Consider the following 17659-nt stretch of genomic DNA (forward strand, 5'->3'; position numbering starts at 1 on the left):
TCTCGCGAGAGCGGCCGGAGCGGCGGCGCAGCAAGATGGCGGCGCCGGGGACGGAGGTGGCGGCGGCGGGGCCCGCGCCGGGCCCGGGGCAGGTACGGACGGGCCGGGGCCGGGGCCGGGGCCGGGGCCGGGGCCGCGGAGGCCGGCACCGCGGTGAGGGGCGTCCGGCTCGGTTGACGGTGCCGTGCGCCTCCCGCTTTAGGTAACCAGCAACGGGAGCGCCGGTGGCGGCGAGGCGGCGGCGGCGGCTGAGACGCAGCGGCAGCAGCCGGCGCCCAACGCTTGGCAGGTTATCAAAGGCGTCCTCTTCAGGTGAGCCCCGCCCGGTGCTACCGGACCGCCCTCCTCCTTCCCCCGCCGTGCCACCGGCCACCGGCCCGCCGTGTCCCGGCTCGCTGCGCCACCGAAAACCGGGGGGACAGCGGGGTCCTGGAGCAGGCAGGCGGCTTGTTCCCCGGCTCATGAGGGAGCGGTGGGGTCCCGGGGCGGGCAGGGGGCTCGTCCCCCCCCCCAAACCGGGGGCGCAGCGGGGTCCCGGGGCAGGTAGGGGGCTCGTCCCCCCCCCAAACCGGGGGCACAGCGGGGTCCCGGGGCGGGCAGGGGGCTCGTCCCCCCCCCAGACCGGGGGCACAGCGGGGTCCCGGGGCTTTGCAGCCGGTGCTGCCCACCCCCACGTCTCAGGGGTCCTGCTGGGAGGAGGGGGCTGTTGCCCTCCCCATCCCGGGGCTTTCCCGGAGCTCCGGGCTCTTGAGCTCTTTCCCGGGAAGCCCAGGGTCCGGCTCACCCCCGGGCAGGGGCGGCCAAAGCTTCCCGGCTTCCTCCAAGGAGCCACCGGCGCTCCCTGCCCCTCGCATCCAAAGTCCACGCCGGGGCACGGCCGGCTCCCAGCGCAGCGCTTCCCTCTCCCGCGGGAAGGAAAAGGCCGAGACGTTTCCACCAGCGCCGTGCGTTTGGACGGGCCGTTCCCGACCTCATCCCGCTGCTGCCGAACGGGTTGCGAATCCCTTCCCGGAAACCACGACTGTTCCTCGCGTCCACGAGCTGCCTTCCCGCTCCGCTTCTCCGTCCGTCTCCTTCCCGTCCCGCCGAGGGCAGGTTTGTTCCTTTCCACCGGCAAATCTGGCGTCCTGGCTGCCGAAGCCAGGGGAAAGAACGTCTCATCGCCGACGGAGCCGTGCCTTCGGAAGCGCTCGGAAATATTCCACCCATTGCGGTCGGCTGGTGGAGGAGAAAACTCCCTTGCGTGGAGCGGGTGATGTCCACGTGCCGCAGGCAAAGCGTGACGGTCCGGTTCCCGAAACCTTCGGAAGAAGAAACATTTTCCCAAGTCTTTCCTGAGGAAACGGCGATATTCCGGGCTACGGATTCACGGCTGCTGATGCAGCGCGCACCAGGAGGCTCGTTTGGGCTCTCGAGCTTTCCGCAGCGTTGCGGCTCGGCCTGACGACAAGTTACGCTGAACGTAATCCCGATTTATCTTGGGGATGCTGGATTTTTCCGCCCGTGGCACGGAAGCACAGCCACGGCTTGGTCCCGGGAGCCGTCGTTTCGTCGCTGGCGCTGCCCGCCATTCCCAAGCTTGTTATCCGCTTGCTCCGTGCGCAGGCCGGGAGGGGGAATTCTGATTTAGCGGCGCCCGGGGAAGATACGAAAGGCTCCTCGCGCTTCACCTGCGAAGAAAAACAGAGCTGGAAGCTCGTAGCTTGCCGAAAACCTTCCAAAATGGGGGAAAAACGCTCGGTTTCTTTTAACGTGCTGAAATGCCGCTGCCTGGCTCGGCTACGGAAGTGATCCGTCCCCGTCTCCGCACCGGGAGCGGCCCGGGGAGCTTCGGAGAGCGATGGCGGCTGCGCACCGGAGGTCGGGAGCCGTCGCGGCCGCGGGTTTGGAGGCGGTGAGCGAGGCGGGGTGGCTCGGGGTGTCTGCCGGGATCCGGGGACGCCGGGGCGTCCCCGTCCTGTGCCTCGCCCACCCATTAGCGGCCTTTTCCGGGATGCCTTGGAGCGTGACTTTCTCGCCGCGTCCTTGAGGCGAGCTCCCGGCGCTTTTGCTCGGTTTCGGCGTGCTCCTGCCGTGCCTGGCGCTGGATCTGAACTGGCCCGGAACCAGTTTGCTCTGGCCAGCGCCTCTCGCCCGAGGGCCAACGGCTGCCGTGACGGAAGGCGAGTTTTGAAACGCGGATTTGTCCGGCGCTAAGGATTTCCCCCCCTCCCCAGGGAACGGGAGGGTTTGTTTGCAGGAGGCCGCGTCCGATTCGGCTGGGGAGGGCGGCTAAAACGCCTGAGCGGCTTCTCCCCCTTCCTCCCACAGGATCTTCATCATCTGGGCCATCAGCAGCTGGTTTCGCCGCGGGCCGGCGCCGCAGGAGCAGAGCAGCGCGGGCGGGACGCCGCGAGCCCCCAGCCGAAACCTCTTCCCCAAGGACACTTTAATGGTAACGCCGGCAGAAACCGCGTCGTCCCGTCCTGGGTGACTGGCAGCGCTGTGGCTGGCCCTGCCGCTCCGGCTCCGAGCTAGATTTTAAATCTAGAGGAGCTAAAATCGCGGCTGCGGCATCCTGGCGTCGGCCAGGAGTTATTTCTCGGGCTCGCCGGAGCGCCGAGCCGGTTTGGGAGGGGACGCCGTGGCACCGTACGGCCGATTTGTCCACCGGCAGCCGACGTCCTCCTCTCTCCGCAGGACCTCTATGTTTATATCTCGGAGCACGAGCACTTTACGGACTTCAACGTCAGCTCGGCGCTGTTCTGGCAAAAACGGGATCTCGTCTACGGGGACTGGACCAGCGGGGAGAACGCCGACGGGTGCTACGAACACTACGGGGAAGTTGATATTTCGCAGGTGGGTGCACCCGCTGCTCTTTCCGGGAGGTTCAAGGCCGGGCTGGGGATCGTCGAGGGGCTGGCGGGGTTTGCCGGGATCGCGCTCAAAGCCAACCCGGGAGCTCCGAGCGGAGCTGAGGCGTGGAGCGGCGTTGGCTGCCGTGGCGCATCCCTGCCGTCACCTTTATCCGTATCCCGTTCGCTTCGGGCGGTGGGTGAGGCTCTGCGGAGCGGGCTGGCGTCTCTGCCAGGCGTGCCACGGAGGCGCCAGGGCTCGAAGCCCGCATTTCGGTGACCAGCCGTTAAAGGCTTCGAGTTTTTCCCGAGCCGTACGGCAGCCGGGATCTGCTCCGTCGCGGTGGCGCAAGCCATAGGCGTGCTGCCGTCCTTCCCGCTTTGGTTTCGTATGGGGTCGATGGTCGGTGTCGGGGTGGTGACCGCGGCGGCGAGGCGGCTCCGGCCGCGTCCGACCCGTAACCGCCCCGGCGGGGTGTGATTTCAGAGCGTCCAGCAGAACGGCTCCATCTACATCCACGTTTACTTCACGAAGAGCGGCTTCCATCCCGATCCCAGGCAGAAAAACCTCTACAGGCGCCTCGCCACGGTCCACACGTCGCGAAGTACGGCTCGGGGGGCGGGAGGGCAGCGCGCGGCGGCCCCGGGGCGGCGCTGGGGAAAGGGGACGCCCCAATTCCCGTGTCAGAATGGGAGCCTGAAGGAATCGGGCTGAGCTTTGGCTCAGCAAATCCAGGTGCCTGATGGGGAAGATTAGGGCAAATATCTGGCTCGGCTGCTCCCTGAGCTGGACGTTTTCCGCGCTTGGAATTTGTCTTTTGTGAACCTACGGAGGAAAAACCTCTTTAAATCTCCGCGAGCTCTTGGTTTCCCTCCACGTTACACGGGGGGGGGGGTCCCTACCCGTACGGGGGGTGCGGAACCCCGTCAGCGTTGAGAAGAGGAAGGAATTGCCATGTTCAGGTCTTCCTGCAGGACGGGAAGATCCGGACACTTCATCTCAGGTGTTTTCCTCCAACAGCGATGCGATTATCCCAAAGGTTTGGCTGTTAATCTGGTTCCTTGTCCCCAAACTACAGCCTTTCCCTTTGATAAGTAGAAGATCTGTGAGATGCTCCGGATAAATTAATTCTGGGGGGGGTGACGTGAGGGAAACGGGCTTCTCCGGTCAGCTCGTGCCTGTCGTAAAACGCCCCGCTCCCCTCCCGGCAGGCCGTAACCTCCTTACATTTCTTTTTTGTGCAGAGCTGGCAACGTTCACCTCTCCTCTTTCCTTCCAGTGATCAACAAATACAAGCGCCGGCGGTTCCAGAAAACCAAAAACCTCCTGACGGGTGAGACGGAGGCAGACCCCGAAATGATCAAGGTAACCGGCTCTTCCTTTTGGGTTTTTTTTTGGGTTATCTTTCACCCCGTTGGCCAAACTCTTAAATATTTGCACGCGAAGCTGTCGGGAAGCGCTGCGGAGGATGAGGATTTCCTTGTAGTGTTTTTGGGACGGGAGGGTTGGCTCTGCCTCTTCCCGCTCCCCTTTCTGCCGCCTCCTTTAAGCGGTGGCGGGCTGGGCGAGACGGAGGGACGCCCTGCCGGTGACGGAGACGGCGGTGTTCTCGTTACAGAGGGCGGAAGATTACGGTCCCGTGGAGGTCATCTCGCACTGGCACCCCAACTTGACCATCAACATGGTGGACGACCACACGCCCTGGGTGAAGGGCAGCGTCCCGCCTCCCCTGGACCAGTGTGAGTGCCGGGACGCGCCGGGGCTCCCCTGCCCTGAGGGTGGCTTGCCGGGGCTCGCCCTGCTCTCCCTCCTCCTCGAAGGCTCGTTTGGGCTCCTGTGGGGGACAGGGGCTTGTTTTCCCATCGGTGGCACGACCCTGCGCCTCTCCGGGAGCTCGTACCGCGCCGGGCCGGGGTTCAGCACCCTCTCGGTCTCTCCCAGGTGGCTGCCGAGGGGGAAGACGGCTCTCACCGCTCCCTGTCACCTTCTCAGCCCTCTCTGCTCTTTCCCCTCGCCTCCAGATGTGAAGTTTGACGCCATCAGCGGCGACTACTACCCCATCCTCTACTTCAACGACTACTGGAACTTGCAGAAGGATTATTTCCCCATCAACGAGACCCTGCAGCGCCTGCCCTTCCGCCTCTCCTTCTGCCCGCTCTCCCTGTGGCGCTGGCAGCTCTACGCTGCCCAGAGCACCAAATCCCCCTGGAATTTCTTGGGAGAGGATCTCTACGAGCAGTCGGACGAGGAGCAGGACTCGGTGAAGGTGAGAGCCACCTGCGGGCCTCCCTCCTCCCGCCCGCAGCTCTCCTGCTCGCCCTTCCCCTGTGTTTCCCGCCTTTCCCTAGCTTCGCTGGCGGAGTCCGACCCCTTCTTCGTTACGGTCGCTCCTTATTAATTACCGATGCCGAGAAGGAGGGGCGCGCCGGCAGCCTGCCTTGGCTACGAAGGGGAAATGGAGCTTGGAGACCGTAACGAGAGAGCAATTAAACCCCTCGTCCTCGTTGGCGCTCCGGCAACTGGCTGGATCCTCCAGGATCCTCCCTGTTTGGATGGCGGGAAGGCGGGATGGAGCCTGAGAGAGGATTTTGATCCCTGTTCCAGGTTGCTCTCCTGGAGACGAACCCCTACCTGCTGGCGCTGACCATCGTCGTCTCCATCGTGCACAGCATCTTTGAATTCCTTGCCTTCAAAAACGGTGAGCGCCACCACGGGACGCGCGGAAGGCGGTGCCGCGGCCTAAAACCCTCTCATCCCCGCGGAGGCATCTGTGCCGCGGCGGCGCGGTCTCGGCCGGCCGCACGCCGCTGCCGCGAATCCTCTCCCCGGCTGCGACGGCTTCAGCAGCCGTAACCAAATCCAACCGCGTCCTGGGGCGGGCTGCGACCGCTGTGGCGCGCGTCGAGGCATCCGGCGCTCCTCAGCCGCGCTCCTCCGCGCCACAGGGCTGACTTGAGGGCGGAAAGGCGGAAATTTGTGGTTTTCTGGGTCCCCGCCGCTTGCGCCGATGCCAGACGGTGTCTCGCGCCGCCTGTTCCTCTCGCTCCCTCCGCCGGGGCGCGTGCCGCGGCAGCTCTCTGCAGCCTCCGGTTCCCCTTCCCCTCCGGCGAGGTGACGGTTTGGGCCCCTTCCCTACAGATATCCAGTTCTGGAACAGCCGGCAATCTCTGGAGGGGCTCTCCGTCCGCTCCGTCTTCTTCGGCGTCTTCCAGTCCCTCGTTGTCCTCCTCTATATTTTGGACAACGAAACCAACTTCGTGGTGCAGGTCAGCGTCTTCATCGGGCTCCTCATCGACCTCTGGAAGATCACAAAGGTCATGGACGTCCGGGTAAGCGGCGGCGCAGGTGCGGCGGGGATCCGGCGCTGCCCCCGCTCCTGCTCGGTGACGCCTTTCCCCTTCTCTTTTGGCAGCTGGACCGCGAGAACAAGGTGGCAGGAGTGTTTCCCCGCGTAACCTTCAAAGATAAATCGACCTACATCGAGTCTTCCACCAAGGTGTACGACGACGTGAGTCCCGGGGGGGTGCCGAGCGCCGGGGACGGCGCGGCGCTGCCGAGCCCGGCTCCGGCCGAACGTTTTGGCGCGCGCCTCCTCGCTTCGTCCTCCCCGATTCCCGCCGGGACGCGGCCGGGGCAGGGCAGGCAGTGAAACGGGTGGCTGGTGCTGCCCCCCTCCTTCCTTTGAGGCTCGGGAGCCGGGGAAGCGCCGAGCCGGTGCTCCGGCACGTTCCCGGCTGAGTTTTTGGCTATCGCTTCCTTCCCAGATGGCTTTCCGGTACCTCTCGTGGATTCTTTTCCCCTTGCTGGGCTGTTACGCCGTGTACAGCCTGCTCTACCTGGAGCACAAGGGCTGGTACTCGTGGGTGCTGAGCATGCTCTACGGCTTCCTCCTGACCTTCGGTGAGTGCCGCGACGCCGAAAATCCCCCCGGGGCGAGGAAGAGGAGGAAGCGGGGTGCGCCCCGGGGCTCAGCTTTTCCTCTGGGGGCTCCTTCCCGCTCCGCCTGGGCTCCCCTCGTTCTGGCGGAGGATGGGGGGGAGGGGTCACCAGGACCGGCAGGGCTTTGTTACGCTAACGAGGAGCCCCCCGTCTCCCACAGGTTTCATCACCATGACCCCCCAGCTCTTCATCAACTACAAGCTGAAATCGGTCGCCCACCTGCCCTGGCGGATGCTGACCTACAAAGCTCTCAACACCTTCATCGATGACCTCTTCGCTTTCGTCATCAAGATGCCCATGATGTACAGGATAGGCTGCCTGCGGGACGGTACGGCCTGCGGGGGATCCGGGGGGTCCTTCCTGGGGCTTGTGGGGGTGGTCCTGGTCCCCGGGGGTCCCTCCTGGTCCCCATCGGTCCCTCCTGGGGCTTATGGGGGTGGTCCTGGTCCTTTGGGGGACCCTCCTGGGGCTTTTGGGAGTGGTCCTGGTCCTTTGGGGATCCCTCCTGGGGCTTGTGGGGGTGGTCCTGGTCCCTGGGGGTCCCTCCTGGTCCCTGGGGGTCCCTCCTGGGGCTTGTGGGGGTGGTCCTGGTCCCTGGGGGTCCCTCCTGGTCCCTGGGGGTCCCTCCTGGGGCTTGTGGGGGTGGTCCTGGTCCCTGGGGGTCCCTCCTGGTTCCCGGGGGTCCCTTCTGGTTCCTTGAGGGTGGTCCCTGTCCCCAGGGGTCCCCATGGGTCCCTCCTGGCGCTTGTGGGGTGTCCCCAGGGGTCCCTCCTTGTCCTTTGGGGGTGGTCGCGGCCCCTGGGGGTCCCTCCTGGTGCTTGGGGGGTCCTTCCTGGTCCCCATGGGTCCCTCCTGGTTCTTTGGGGGGGGTCCCGGTCCCCATGGGTCCCTCCAGGTCCCCCCCGGCCCCTCCGCCCTCCTCCTTTTTGCCCCATTGCCCCCCCCAGGGTTGAGGGGGGGGTCCCCACTTGTGCCCCCCCCCTCACCTTCACCCCTCTCTTCTTCCTCCCCCCTCCCAGACGTCGTCTTCTTCATTTACCTCTACCAGCGCTGGATTTACCGCGTCGACCTCACCCGCGTCAACGAGTTCGGCCTCAGCGGGGAGGACCAGGTCTCCCCCCGCCCCCCCCTGCCCGCCAGCCCCCCCACAACGCCGCCGCCCACCGGGCTCCCCCCAAACCCCCCGGGGGGGGAGAAACCACCAGAGGACAAGAAGAAGGATTAAACCCCCCGCTCCTCCCTCGGTTTTTACCAAACCCGGCGCCTTCGCCGGGCACCGGACGGGGGAAGCGGCCGTGCCGGCTGGATTTTTTCCCCCCCCTCCCCATTTCCCTTGGGATTGGGGGGTGGGGGGTGGGGGGGCGGCCCCCCCCACCCCCGCTGTGTTTCACGTCCCCCCCCCAGCGTTGTGCGCTCCATCCCATCGTGCCGGTGTGTAGGACAGTGTCACGGCCTCGTCTCTTCCATAAAGAGCTGATTGAACCCCAAAACCTGCGCCCCCCCCTCCTCATTTGGGGGTGCCCCCCCCTCTGAAGAGGGTTTGGGGTTCCCCCTTTGGGGCTTATCCCCCCAGCTTGGGGTGCTGGGGGGGTGCCTGGGGGTCCCTCCCCGTGCTTTTGGGGGGGCTCCCGGTCCTAGAGGGGGGGTCCCAGGGCTCCTCTCTGTGCTTATGGGGGAGGGGGGTCCAGCTCCAGGGGTCCCTCCCAGTGCTTTTGGGGGGGCTCCTGGGGGGGGGTTCCCAGGGGTCCTCCCTGTGCTTATGGGGGGGGGGTCCCCATCCTGGGGGTCCTCCCAGTGCTTTTGGGGGGCTCCTGGTCCTGGAGGGGGGGTCCTGGGTGTCCTCCCCGGGCTTATGGGGGGGGGTCCCAGTTCCAGGGGTCCCTCCTGGTGCTTATTGGGGGGCTCCTGGTCCCGGGGGGGGGGTCCTAGTGCTTAGGATGGGGCTCCTGGTCCCCGAGGGGGGTGCTGGGGGTCCCCCTGGTGCTTTTGGGGGGCTCCTGGTCCTGGAGGGGGGGTCCTGGGTGTCCTCCCAGTGCTAATGGGGGGGGTCCCAGTTCCAGGGGTCCCTCCTGGTGCTTATTGGGGGGCTCCTGGTCCCGGGGGGGGTGTCCCGGTGCTTACTGGGAGGCTCCCAGTGCTTAGGATGGGGCTCCTGGTCCCTGAGGGGGGTCTTGGGGGTCCCCCTGGTGCTTTTGGGGGGGCTCCTGGTCCTGGGGGGGGGGTCCCAGGGCTCCCTCCCGGTGCTTTTGGGGGGGGCTCCCAGTTCCAGGGGTCCCTCCCGGTGCTTATGGGGGGGGGTCCCGGGGGCCCCCCCAGTGCTTATGGGGGGGCTCCTGGTTCCAGGGCTCCCTCCCGGTGCTTGGGGGGGGTCCGGGTCCCGGGGGGGGTCCCGGTCCTTGGGCGGGGGGTCCCGGGGGCCCCTCCCGGTGCTTGGGGGGGGTCCCGGTCCCGGGGGGCCCCTCCCGTGTCCACCCGTCACGGGGCTCCGGTGGCGGCCCCTCCCCGCGGCCACGTGCTGCGGCGGCCCCGCCCCCTCACGTGGCGGAGCACCGGCCTCGCGGCCGCACGTGGCGCCGGTAACGACGTCACCCAGCCCCGGCCTCTCCCATTGGCTACGGGTCCCGTCCGTCCGTCGAAGGGGCGGGGCCAGGGCAGCGTCACCGCCCACCGACACCCGCGGCCCCGCCGGTACCGGAGTCCGGTCCCGCCCCCGCTCCCACCCCCGAGTCCGGTACCGGAGCCCCCGAGTCCGGTACCGCCCCCCCCCGTTCCCGGGTCCCCCCTCACCGGTGCCGTCCCCGCTGTTCGTGGGTCCCGGCCGCCACCGCCCCCCGCCCGCTACCGGTACCGGTACCGGACCCAGGCAGGTACCGGGGGGGGGGGGGGGGGGGGCATGGGGACATTTGGGGACAAGGGGACGCTTGGGGACACAGGGACACGGGGGGGCACGGGGACATGGGGGGACGTGGGGGGCATGGGGACATTCGGTGACATGGGGGGGCTTTGGGGGACATGGGGACATGAGGGGATGTAGGGACATTTGGGGGGCTTTGGGGGACACTTGGGGACATGGGGGAGCACAGGGACATTTGGGGACACGGGGACATGAGGGGACATGGGGACATGGGGGGGCTTGGGGGACATGGGGGGGCTTGGGGGACACAGAGACATGGGGGGGCTTTGGGGGACATTTGGGGACACGGGGACATTTGGGGACATGGGGGGGCTTGGGGGACATGGGGGGGCTTGGGGGACACAGAGACATGGGGGGGCTTTGGGGGACATTTGGGGACACGGGGACATTTGGGGGGCTTTGGGGGACACTCCCCCCCCCCCCAGCCCCCCCCCCCAGTCACCATGTGCCCCCAGCCCCCCCCCAGTGTCCCCATGTCCCCCCATGTCCCCCCGCAGCAGGGGTCCCCCCGATGCCGGCCGAGCCGCAGGGGCCGGGGGTGGCCCCCCACCTCCCCCCGCCCCAACCCGGGGCCCCCCCAAAAAAAGTGGGGGGCGGGCGGGGGGCCAGCGACTCCGAGAAGGACTCCGGCGTCTCGGGTAGGGACGGCGCCCGCTCCCCGGCCCCGGCCCCGGCCCCGGCCCGGGGGGCCCCGGCCCCCGCCTCCCCTGACTCCCACCCCGGCAGACGCCGGCTCCGAGCAGCTGAACGGGCGGGAGCGGACGGATACGGAGGAGCCCCCCGGCACCCAGCCGGCCCCGCCGCGGCACCCGCTCGCCGCCCCGGCACCCGGCCACCCCTTCGCCCGCCTGGCGCCCGTCTACCTCGTCCACAACCTCCTCCTCCAGCAGGTAACGGCACCGTGCTGCCGGATCCGGCACCGGGCTGCTCCGGCACGGTGTGGCTCCGGCACCGGGCTGGTTCGGCACCCTGTGGCTCCGGCACGGTGTGGCTCCGGCACCGGGCTGGTTGGGCACCCTGTGGCTCTGGCACTGGGCTGCTCCGGCACCGGGCTGCTCCAGCACGGTGTGGCTCCGGCACCGGGCTGGTTGGGCACCCTGTGGCTCTGGCACTGGGCTGCTCCGGCACCGGGCTGCTCCAGCACGGTGTGGCTCCGGCACCGGACTGGTTGGGCACCCTGCGGCTCCGGCACCGGGCTGCTCCAACACCGGGTGGTCTGGCACCGGGCTGCTCCGGCACGGTGTAGCTCCGGCACCAGGCTGGTTGAGCACCCTGTGGCTCCGGCACTGGGCTGCTCCGACACCAGGTGGTCTGGCACCGGGCTGCTCCGGCGCTGGGTGGTCTGGCACCGGGCTGCTCCGGCACCCTGTGGCTCCGGCACTGGGAAGCTCTGGCACCGGTTAGCTCTGGCACCGTGTGGCTCCGGCACTGGGAAGCTCTGGCACCGGTTAGCTCTGGCACCGTGTGGCTCCGGCACTGGGAAGCTCTGGCACCGGTTAGCTCCGGCACCGTGTGGCTCCGGCACCAGACTGCTCTGGCACTGGGCTGCTCTGGCACCATGTGGCTCCGGCACCAGGCTGGTTCTGCACCGTGTGGCTCCGGCACCGGGCTGCTCCGGCACCACGTAGCTCTGGCACTGGGTTGCTTTGGCACCGAGTGGCTCCTGCACCGGGCTGGTTCGGCACTGGGCTGTTCCAGCACTGTGCGGCTCTGGCACTGGGCTGCTCCGGCACCAGGGTGGTCTGGCACCATGTAGCTCCGGCACTGCACCTCTCCGGCACCGTGCCGGCTCCAGCCTCACTCCCCACCCCCCTTTTCCCTGCAGCCCCCGGGAGCCGCCCCGGAGCCCTGGCAGCCGGCTCAGCTTCTCCTTCTCCAGCCCCCGCTGCCCACCATCCCCTGCCACGCCGCCACCGCCACCGGCCACGATGCCACCGCCACCCGCCACGCCGCCACCTCCACCCACCACGCCGCCACCGGTCACACCGCCACCGCGACGGCCGCCCCGGTCGGGAGCCCGGGCTGCCGAAACCGGCGACTGGAGGCGACGAGGGAGCTGCTGCGGCGCGGGGGGCTGCTGGCGGCGGCTCTGCGCACCGGGGCCCTGCTCCGGCAGAACCGACGCACCCAGCGGGAGATCGTCACCCTACGCCGCCACGCTCGGCTGCTGGCCCGCGCCGCCCGCGACCCCCGCGCCTGGCCTCGCCTGCGCGCCGCCCTGGGGGGGGACGGTGGCCCCCCGCCGCCCCCCGCCCCCCGCCGGGAGCCCCCCGCTTTCGGGGAGGGGGTGGGTGCGGGGGAATAAAGGTGCTGGGGTGGCCCCGACGTCTCCTGGCCCTGTGTCCGCGGTGGCCCCGGGGGTCCCCTCTCCCGTGTCCTGCCCCTCTGGCCCCCAGTGTCCCCCCGTGTCCCTCGGGGTCCCCCCACATCCTGTCCCGGTGGCCCCCAGGGTCCCCCCTGTGTCCCAATGGCCGCCAGGGTCCCCCCCCCCCCGACCTTATCCAGTGGCCCCAGGGTCCCCCCGTGTCCCTGGTGGCCCCCAGGGTCCCCCCCGTGTCCCCAGTGGCCCCCGGGGTCCCCCCAGTGGCCCCTAGGGTCCCCCCACTCCATTTCCCTGGTGGCCACGGGGGTCCCCCCCCCCGTGTCCTTCCCCGGGGTCCCCCCCCCTGTGTCCCCAGTATCCCCCGGGGTCCCCCAGGGTCCCCCTCTGTGACCCAGGGTCCCCCCAAGTCCTGCCCCAGTGGCCCCCAGGGTCCCCCCATGTCCCCGGGGTCCCCCCCAATGCCCCCCAGGGTCCCCCTGACCCTTTTCCAGGTGGCCCTCCCATGTCCCTGGTGGCCCTCGTGGTCCCCCCCAGTGTCCCCAGTGTCCCCCAGGGTCTTCCTCTGTGACCCAGGGTCGCCCCAAGTCCTGCACCAGTGGCCCCCAGTGCCTCCCGGGTCCCCCCCCAGCCGAGGGGCGTGGCCCCAGGGTCCTAACCCCGCCCACCGCCATGGAGGCGGGAGGACCGAAGCGACCAGAGCGGCCCCGGCCCGGCCGGTAGGGGGAGCGCGACCAGCGCGCATGCGCCAACACCCCGCTGGGAAGGCGGGGCCGCGCCTTTTGATTGACAGCGCGGCGCCCAATCGCCGCGCGGGGAGGTGGGGCGGGCGCCGTGGCCACGCCCCCCGCCGTACCGGAGCCTTCCCGGCGCCCCCCGCGCTGACCCCTGACCCCTGACCCCGCTCCCGGCCTGGTCCGGGCGGGGGTCGCAGGCCTGGGCCATGGAGGCGACCGGAGCCCCGGCCCCGGAGCCCGGCGGTGCCCCCCCGGCGGCGGCGGCGGCGGCAGCGGGAGCGGGCGGGGGCGGGGGCGGCCCCGGGGCCCTGCCGCCCCTCCCCGTGCTCAGACCGGGGGCCAAGAGCAGCGGCATCGTCGTCAGCCCCCGGCAGGTGAGGGGCGGCGGGGGGGGAGCCACCCCGGGGCTCGGGGGGGAGCATCCCCGTGTCGTGGGGTCCGGTCCCCGGTGTCCTGGGGCACGGGGGGTCCGGCCCCCGGTGTCGTGGGGCTCGGAGGTCTGGTCTCCTGTGTCGTGGGCCATGGTGGGGACCGTCCCCGTGTCGTGGGGCTCGGGGGGGAGCATCCCCGTGTCGTGGGGCTCGGGGGGTCCGGTCCCCGGTGTTGTGGGGTCTGGAGGGATCCGTCCCCGGTGTCGTGGCACTGGGGGGATCCGTCCCCCGGTGTCGTAGGCCTGGGGGGGGACCATCCCCTGTGTCGTGGCACCATCCCCAGTGTCGTGAGGCACGGTGGGGACCGTCCCCGGTGTCGTGGCACTGGGGGGATCCGTCCCCGGTGTCGTGGGTCCGTCCCCGGTGTCCCGGGGCACGGTGGGGAGCATCCCCCGGTGTCCTGGGGCTCGGGGGGTCTGGTCCCCGGTGTCGCGGGGGTCTGGAGGGATCCGTCCCCGGTGTCGTGGGACCGTCCCCGGTGTCGTGGGGCACAACGGGGACCGTCCCCCACTCCCCCGGGGCACAGGAGCCCGTGGCCTGGCCCTGCGGGGCAGGGGAGGGGACGGTCCCCTGCTGTCCCGGGACGAGGAGGGGGGCGGGGGGACCGTCCCCACCCTCCCGAGCCCCCCCCGGCGTCACCCTCTCCCCGCAGCGGGGTAACCCGGTGCTGAAGTTCGTCCGCAACGTCCCCTGGGAGTTTGGTGACATCGTCCCCGACTACGTCCTGGGCCAGAGCACCTGCGCCCTCTTCCTCAGGTGAGCGGGGGGTCCCGGGGGTCCCCGGGGGGCCGGGGTGTCCCCTCGGCGTCACCCCGTCCCCGCTGTCCCCCCCCAGCCTGCGCTACCACCACCTCAACCCCGGCTACATCCACGACCGCCTGCGGCACCTGGGCAGGAGCTACGGCCTGCAGCTGCTGCTGCTCCAGGTCGACGTGGTGAGAGGCTCCACGGCCCCTCGCTGTCCCCATCCCTCTGTCCCCTCACTGTCCCCTTCCCTCTGTCCCCTCTGTCCCCGTCCCCTCGCTCTTTGGGCTCCTCTGTCCCCATCTTCTCACCCTCCTGCTCCCCCTGTCCCCATCCCCTCGCTGTCCTGCTCCGTCTCCCCTCCATCCCTGTCCCCTCCCTCCTTGTCCCCTCCCTCTCTGCTCCCTCTGTCCCTGTCCCCTTCCTCTCCTGCTCCCTCGGTCCCCTCCCCTGGTCCCCTCCATCCCCTCTGGTCCCTGTTCCCTCGCTCTCTGGGCTCCTCTGTCCCCATCTCCTCACTCTCCTGTCCCCTCTGTCCCTGTCCCCGTCCACTCCCTCTCCTCATCCCTCTGTTCCCTCCGTCCCCTCGCTCTCCTGCTCCCTCTGTCCCTGTCCCCTCGCTGTCCTCATCCCTCTGTCCCTGTCCTCTCCCTCTGCTGGTCACCTCCATCCCCTCTGTCCCCGTCCCCTCGCTCTTTGGGCTCCTCTGTCCCCATCTTCTCACCCTCCTGCACCCTCTCTCCCTGTCTCCTCGCTGTCCTGGTCCCCCTGTCCCCTCCCACCCATGTCCCCTCCCTCTCCTGTCCCCTCCATCCCTGTCCCCTCCCTCTCCTGCTCCCCCTGTCCCCTCTATCCCCATCCCCTCACTCTTTGGGCTCCTCTGTCCCCATCTTCTCACTCTCCTGGTCCCTCTGTCCCTGTCCCCTCCCTCTCCTCATCCTTCTGTCCCCTCCATCCCCATCCCCTCGCCGTCCTCGTCCCTCTGTCCCCTCTGTCCCTGTCCCCTCCCTCTCCTGCTCACCTCCCTCCCTGGCCCCTCCGTCCCCTGGCCCCTGCCCCGCTGCAGAAGGACCCGCACCAGGCGCTGAAGGAGCTGGCGAAGGTTTGCATCCTGGCCGACTGCACCCTCCTGCTGGCCTGGAGGTAGGGGCTGTCCCCGCTGCCACCCGCGGGGGACCCCGCTGCCACCCGTGGGTGCCCCCCACCCACTCCCGTGCCCCCCCCAGCCCCGAGGAGGCCGGCCGCTACCTGGAGACCTACAAAGCCTACGAGCAGAAGCCTCCCGATCTGCTGAAGGAGCGGGTGGAGCAGGATTTCCTCTCCCGGGTGAGCTACGTCCCCTCCCCGCACCCCAATTTGGGGACCTTGGGGACCCCCGCTGTCCCCTGACCCCCCCTTTGTCCCCCCCCCAGATGACCGACTGCCTGACCAGCGTCAAATCGGTGAACAAGACGGACGCGCTCAGCCTCCTCACCGCCTTCGGGGTGAGTCACCCGTGGGGGACACGCCACCTCCCCGGGGACACGTGGGGGACACGCCACCTCCCCGGGGACACGTGGGGGACGTGACACCTCCCCTGGGGACACGTGGGGGACGGGGACGCGTCCCCTCGCCCCTCGCCCACCCCTCACCCTCCGGCAGTCGCTGGCGGCCATGGCGGGTGCCACCAGGGAGGACCTGTCCCTCTGCCCCGGCGTCGGGCCCCAGAAGGTGAGCGACGAGGGGACGCGGGGGGGAGACGGGGACACGGAAGGGACACGCAGCCCCCCCTCACGTCCCCCCGTGTCCCCCCCAGGCCAAGCGGCTTTACGACGTCCTGCACGAGCCCTTCCTCAAGGTCCCCAAATGAGCGGCCGCCCCCAAAATCCTCTTTTTTACAATAAAGGGCGTTTATGGGTGAGGCGGCCTCGGCGGGGCCGGGGCCACCCCGCTCACTCCGGCCGCTCCCGCTTGTGCTTCTTCTTCCTCTTGGCCACCTCGGGCTCCGCAGAGGCCACCTCGATGTCACCGGGGGGGCCCGGCCCGCGCTCCCCCTCCTCATCGGGCGCTGCCCTCCCCGGGGTCGACACCTCGGGTGCCTCCGGCGGCTCCTTCGTCGTCTTCTTCTTCTTCTTCTTCCTCTTGGCCACCGGGCCGCCGGGGGGTGGCCCGAAGCTCTCGGTGATGGTGAGGCAACCACGGAGAGGGGGGGCGCAGGCCAGGGGCCCGGCGGGGTGGTCGGGGGCCAGCAGGAGGACGTCGCCGGCCCCCCCCGGGCCCCCCCGCAGCCCGTAGAGCCGGTTGTCACCGTCCCCGGTCCCGGGGGGCTGGAGTTGCCCGCAGCCGGCCAGCGGCACCGTGCAGCCCTCCAGGCTGCGGGGACGGGGCGGTGAGGGGGGGGGACACGGCTGCTGGCACTGCCACCACCCCGTCCCCGCCCCGTGGCACTGCCACCACCCCTGTCCCCACCCCGTGGCGCTGCCACCACCCCTGTCCCCCCCCCCCGTGGCACTGCCACCACCCCTGTCCCCGCCCCGTGGCGCTGCCACCACCCCTGTCCCCCCCTCCATGGCACTGCCACCACCCCTGTCCCCACCCTGTGGCGCTGCCACCACCCCTGTCCCCACCCTGTGGCGCTGCCACCACCCCTGTCCCCCCCCCGTGGCACTGCCACCACCCCTGTCCCCGCCCCGTGGCACTGCCACCACCCCTGTCCCCACCCCGTGGCGCTGCCACCACCCCTGTCCCCCCCCCCGTGGCGCTGCCACCACCCCTGTCGTCCCCCGTGGCACTGCCACCACCCCTGTCCCCCCCTCCATGGCACTGCCACCACCCCTGTCCCCGCCCTGTGGCACTGCCACCACCCCTGTCCCCCCCCCGTGGCACTGCCACCACCCCATGGCGCTGCCACCGGCCTCGCGCCCCCCTGGGTGCCACCACCGCCCCCCCGCCACGGCGTTGCCGCCTCCCTGAGCCCCCCCCGATGCCACCCCCGCCCCGATGCCACCGTGACCCCCCCCGATGTCCCCGTCCCCCCCCCCCGCTGACCTCTCGGGGCAGAAGCCGGCGGGGGCGCGGATGAGCCAGAGCTCGGTGGAGGGGTCCCCCACCGTCGCCCCCCGCAGCCCGGGGGGGGGCTGGGGCGTCACCGCCTCGAACTCGGGGGGACACCGGAACCGCAGCGGCCCTGGGGACAACGGGGGCACAGCTGGGGGGGGGAGGCACGCTGCCACCCCCCCGTGGCCCCCCCATGGGTCCCGAGCCCCGCTGTGGCCCCCCGTGACCCCCCACAGCCCCCATGCCCCCCCTCTGCCCCCCCGTGTCCCCTCAGCGCCCCCCCAGGTCCCCCCGTGTGTCCCCACGCCCCCCCTCCGTCCCCGTAGCCCCCCCGTGTCCCCCCCCGCCACCCCAGTGTCCCTCCTATGTCTCCTCTGTCCCCACGGCCCTCCGTGTCCCCCCCACGGCCCCCCTATGCCCCCCCACGACCCCCAGTGTCCCCCCGTGTCCCCTCCATGCCCCTCCCATGTCCCCTCCGTCCCCCCGTGTCCTCAGTGTCCCCCCACGTCCCCCTCGTGTCCCCCAATGTCCCCCCGTGTCCCCTCCGTCCCCATGTCCCCCCCATGTCCCCCCATGTCCCCCCAGTGCCCCCCCGTGTCCCCCCGTTCCCCCCCCACTCACCCTCCATGCCGCCGCGTGCACCGCCTGGCCCCGCCCCCGGCCCCGCCCCCGGCCGCGCCCACCCAGCGGCTCAGCGCGGGGG

General features: G+C 70.2%; 4 protein-coding genes across 7 annotated transcripts; 3 read left to right on the forward strand and 1 right to left on the reverse strand.

The window, feature by feature from the left end:
- The first annotated feature begins 20 nt into the window (after positions 1 to 20).
- On the forward strand, positions 21 to 8269 carry CLPTM1 (CLPTM1 regulator of GABA type A receptor forward trafficking). 2 transcript variants are annotated; one of them, XM_082333690.1, is made up of 14 exons: positions 21 to 92; positions 203 to 312; positions 2311 to 2434; positions 2680 to 2838; positions 3322 to 3439; positions 4115 to 4200; positions 4454 to 4574; positions 4857 to 5101; positions 5440 to 5533; positions 5974 to 6164; positions 6248 to 6343; positions 6600 to 6735; positions 6935 to 7102; positions 7794 to 8269. In XM_082333690.1, the coding sequence occupies exons 1-14, from the start codon at positions 36 to 38 to the stop codon at positions 7997 to 7999; spliced, it is 1911 nt and encodes a 636-aa protein (XP_082189816.1). In that variant the 5' UTR covers positions 21 to 35; the 3' UTR covers positions 8000 to 8269. The 2 variants fall into 2 exon arrangements, with proteins under 2 accessions (XP_082189816.1, XP_082189817.1); XM_082333691.1 differs by lacking the exons at positions 21 to 92; positions 203 to 312 and adding an exon at positions 320 to 2162.
- Positions 8270 to 10191: 1922 nt separating this feature from the next.
- On the forward strand, positions 10192 to 12010 carry LOC309600916 (uncharacterized protein). 2 transcript variants are annotated; one of them, XM_082333562.1, is made up of 3 exons: positions 10192 to 10326; positions 10415 to 10578; positions 11514 to 12010. In XM_082333562.1, exons 1-3 carry the CDS (start codon positions 10200 to 10202, stop codon positions 11991 to 11993), a joined length of 771 nt encoding a protein of 256 aa, XP_082189688.1. In that variant the 5' UTR covers positions 10192 to 10199; the 3' UTR covers positions 11994 to 12010. The 2 variants fall into 2 exon arrangements, with proteins under 2 accessions (XP_082189688.1, XP_082189687.1); XM_082333561.1 differs by having other exon boundaries at positions 10415 to 11657.
- An 853-nt stretch (positions 12011 to 12863) lies between these two features.
- Positions 12864 to 15862, forward strand: ERCC1 (ERCC excision repair 1, endonuclease non-catalytic subunit). Of its 2 annotated transcripts, none has more exons than XM_082333695.1 (8): positions 12864 to 13119; positions 13829 to 13932; positions 14012 to 14111; positions 14990 to 15063; positions 15147 to 15246; positions 15333 to 15404; positions 15562 to 15630; positions 15716 to 15862. In XM_082333695.1, exons 1-8 carry the CDS (start codon positions 12952 to 12954, stop codon positions 15767 to 15769), a joined length of 741 nt encoding a protein of 246 aa, XP_082189821.1. In that variant the 5' UTR covers positions 12864 to 12951; the 3' UTR covers positions 15770 to 15862. The 2 variants fall into 2 exon arrangements, with proteins under 2 accessions (XP_082189821.1, XP_082189820.1); XM_082333694.1 differs by having other exon boundaries at positions 12866 to 13119; positions 14987 to 15063.
- POLR1G (RNA polymerase I subunit G) lies at positions 15852 to 17613 on the reverse strand (the record flags this gene model as incomplete). Its single annotated transcript, XM_082333696.1, has 3 exons — positions 17578 to 17613; positions 16948 to 17086; positions 15852 to 16272 (listed from the first exon to the last, which is right to left on the reverse strand). The coding sequence occupies exons 1-3, from the start codon at positions 17582 to 17584 to the stop codon at positions 15852 to 15854; spliced, it is 567 nt and encodes a 188-aa protein (XP_082189822.1). The 5' UTR covers positions 17585 to 17613.
- Positions 17614 to 17659: the final 46 nt, after the last annotated feature.

This window comes from Platalea leucorodia (assembly GCF_965183815.1).
Source record: "Platalea leucorodia genome assembly, chromosome: 26".
NCBI lineage: Eukaryota > Metazoa > Chordata > Aves > Pelecaniformes > Threskiornithidae > Platalea > Platalea leucorodia.

Coding starts and splice junctions, on each gene's coding strand:
- CLPTM1 (XM_082333690.1), top strand. CDS start 36: ATGGCGGCGCCGGGGACGGAGGTGGCGGCGGCGGGGCCCGCGCCGGGC. Junction 93..202: donor CCGCGCCGGGCCCGGGGCAG/GTACGGACGGGC, acceptor CTCCCGCTTTAG/GTAACCAGCAACGGGAGCGC. Junction 5,102..5,439: donor AGGAGCAGGACTCGGTGAAG/GTGAGAGCCACC, acceptor TCCCTGTTCCAG/GTTGCTCTCCTGGAGACGAA.
- LOC309600916 (XM_082333561.1), top strand. CDS start 10,200: ATGCCGGCCGAGCCGCAGGGGCCGGGGGTGGCCCCCCACCTCCCCCCG. Junction 10,327..10,414: donor GAAGGACTCCGGCGTCTCGG/GTAGGGACGGCG, acceptor CCACCCCGGCAG/ACGCCGGCTCCGAGCAGCTG.
- ERCC1 (XM_082333694.1), top strand. CDS start 12,952: ATGGAGGCGACCGGAGCCCCGGCCCCGGAGCCCGGCGGTGCCCCCCCG. Junction 13,120..13,828: donor TCGTCGTCAGCCCCCGGCAG/GTGAGGGGCGGC, acceptor CTCTCCCCGCAG/CGGGGTAACCCGGTGCTGAA. Junction 15,405..15,561: donor GCCTCCTCACCGCCTTCGGG/GTGAGTCACCCG, acceptor ACCCTCCGGCAG/TCGCTGGCGGCCATGGCGGG.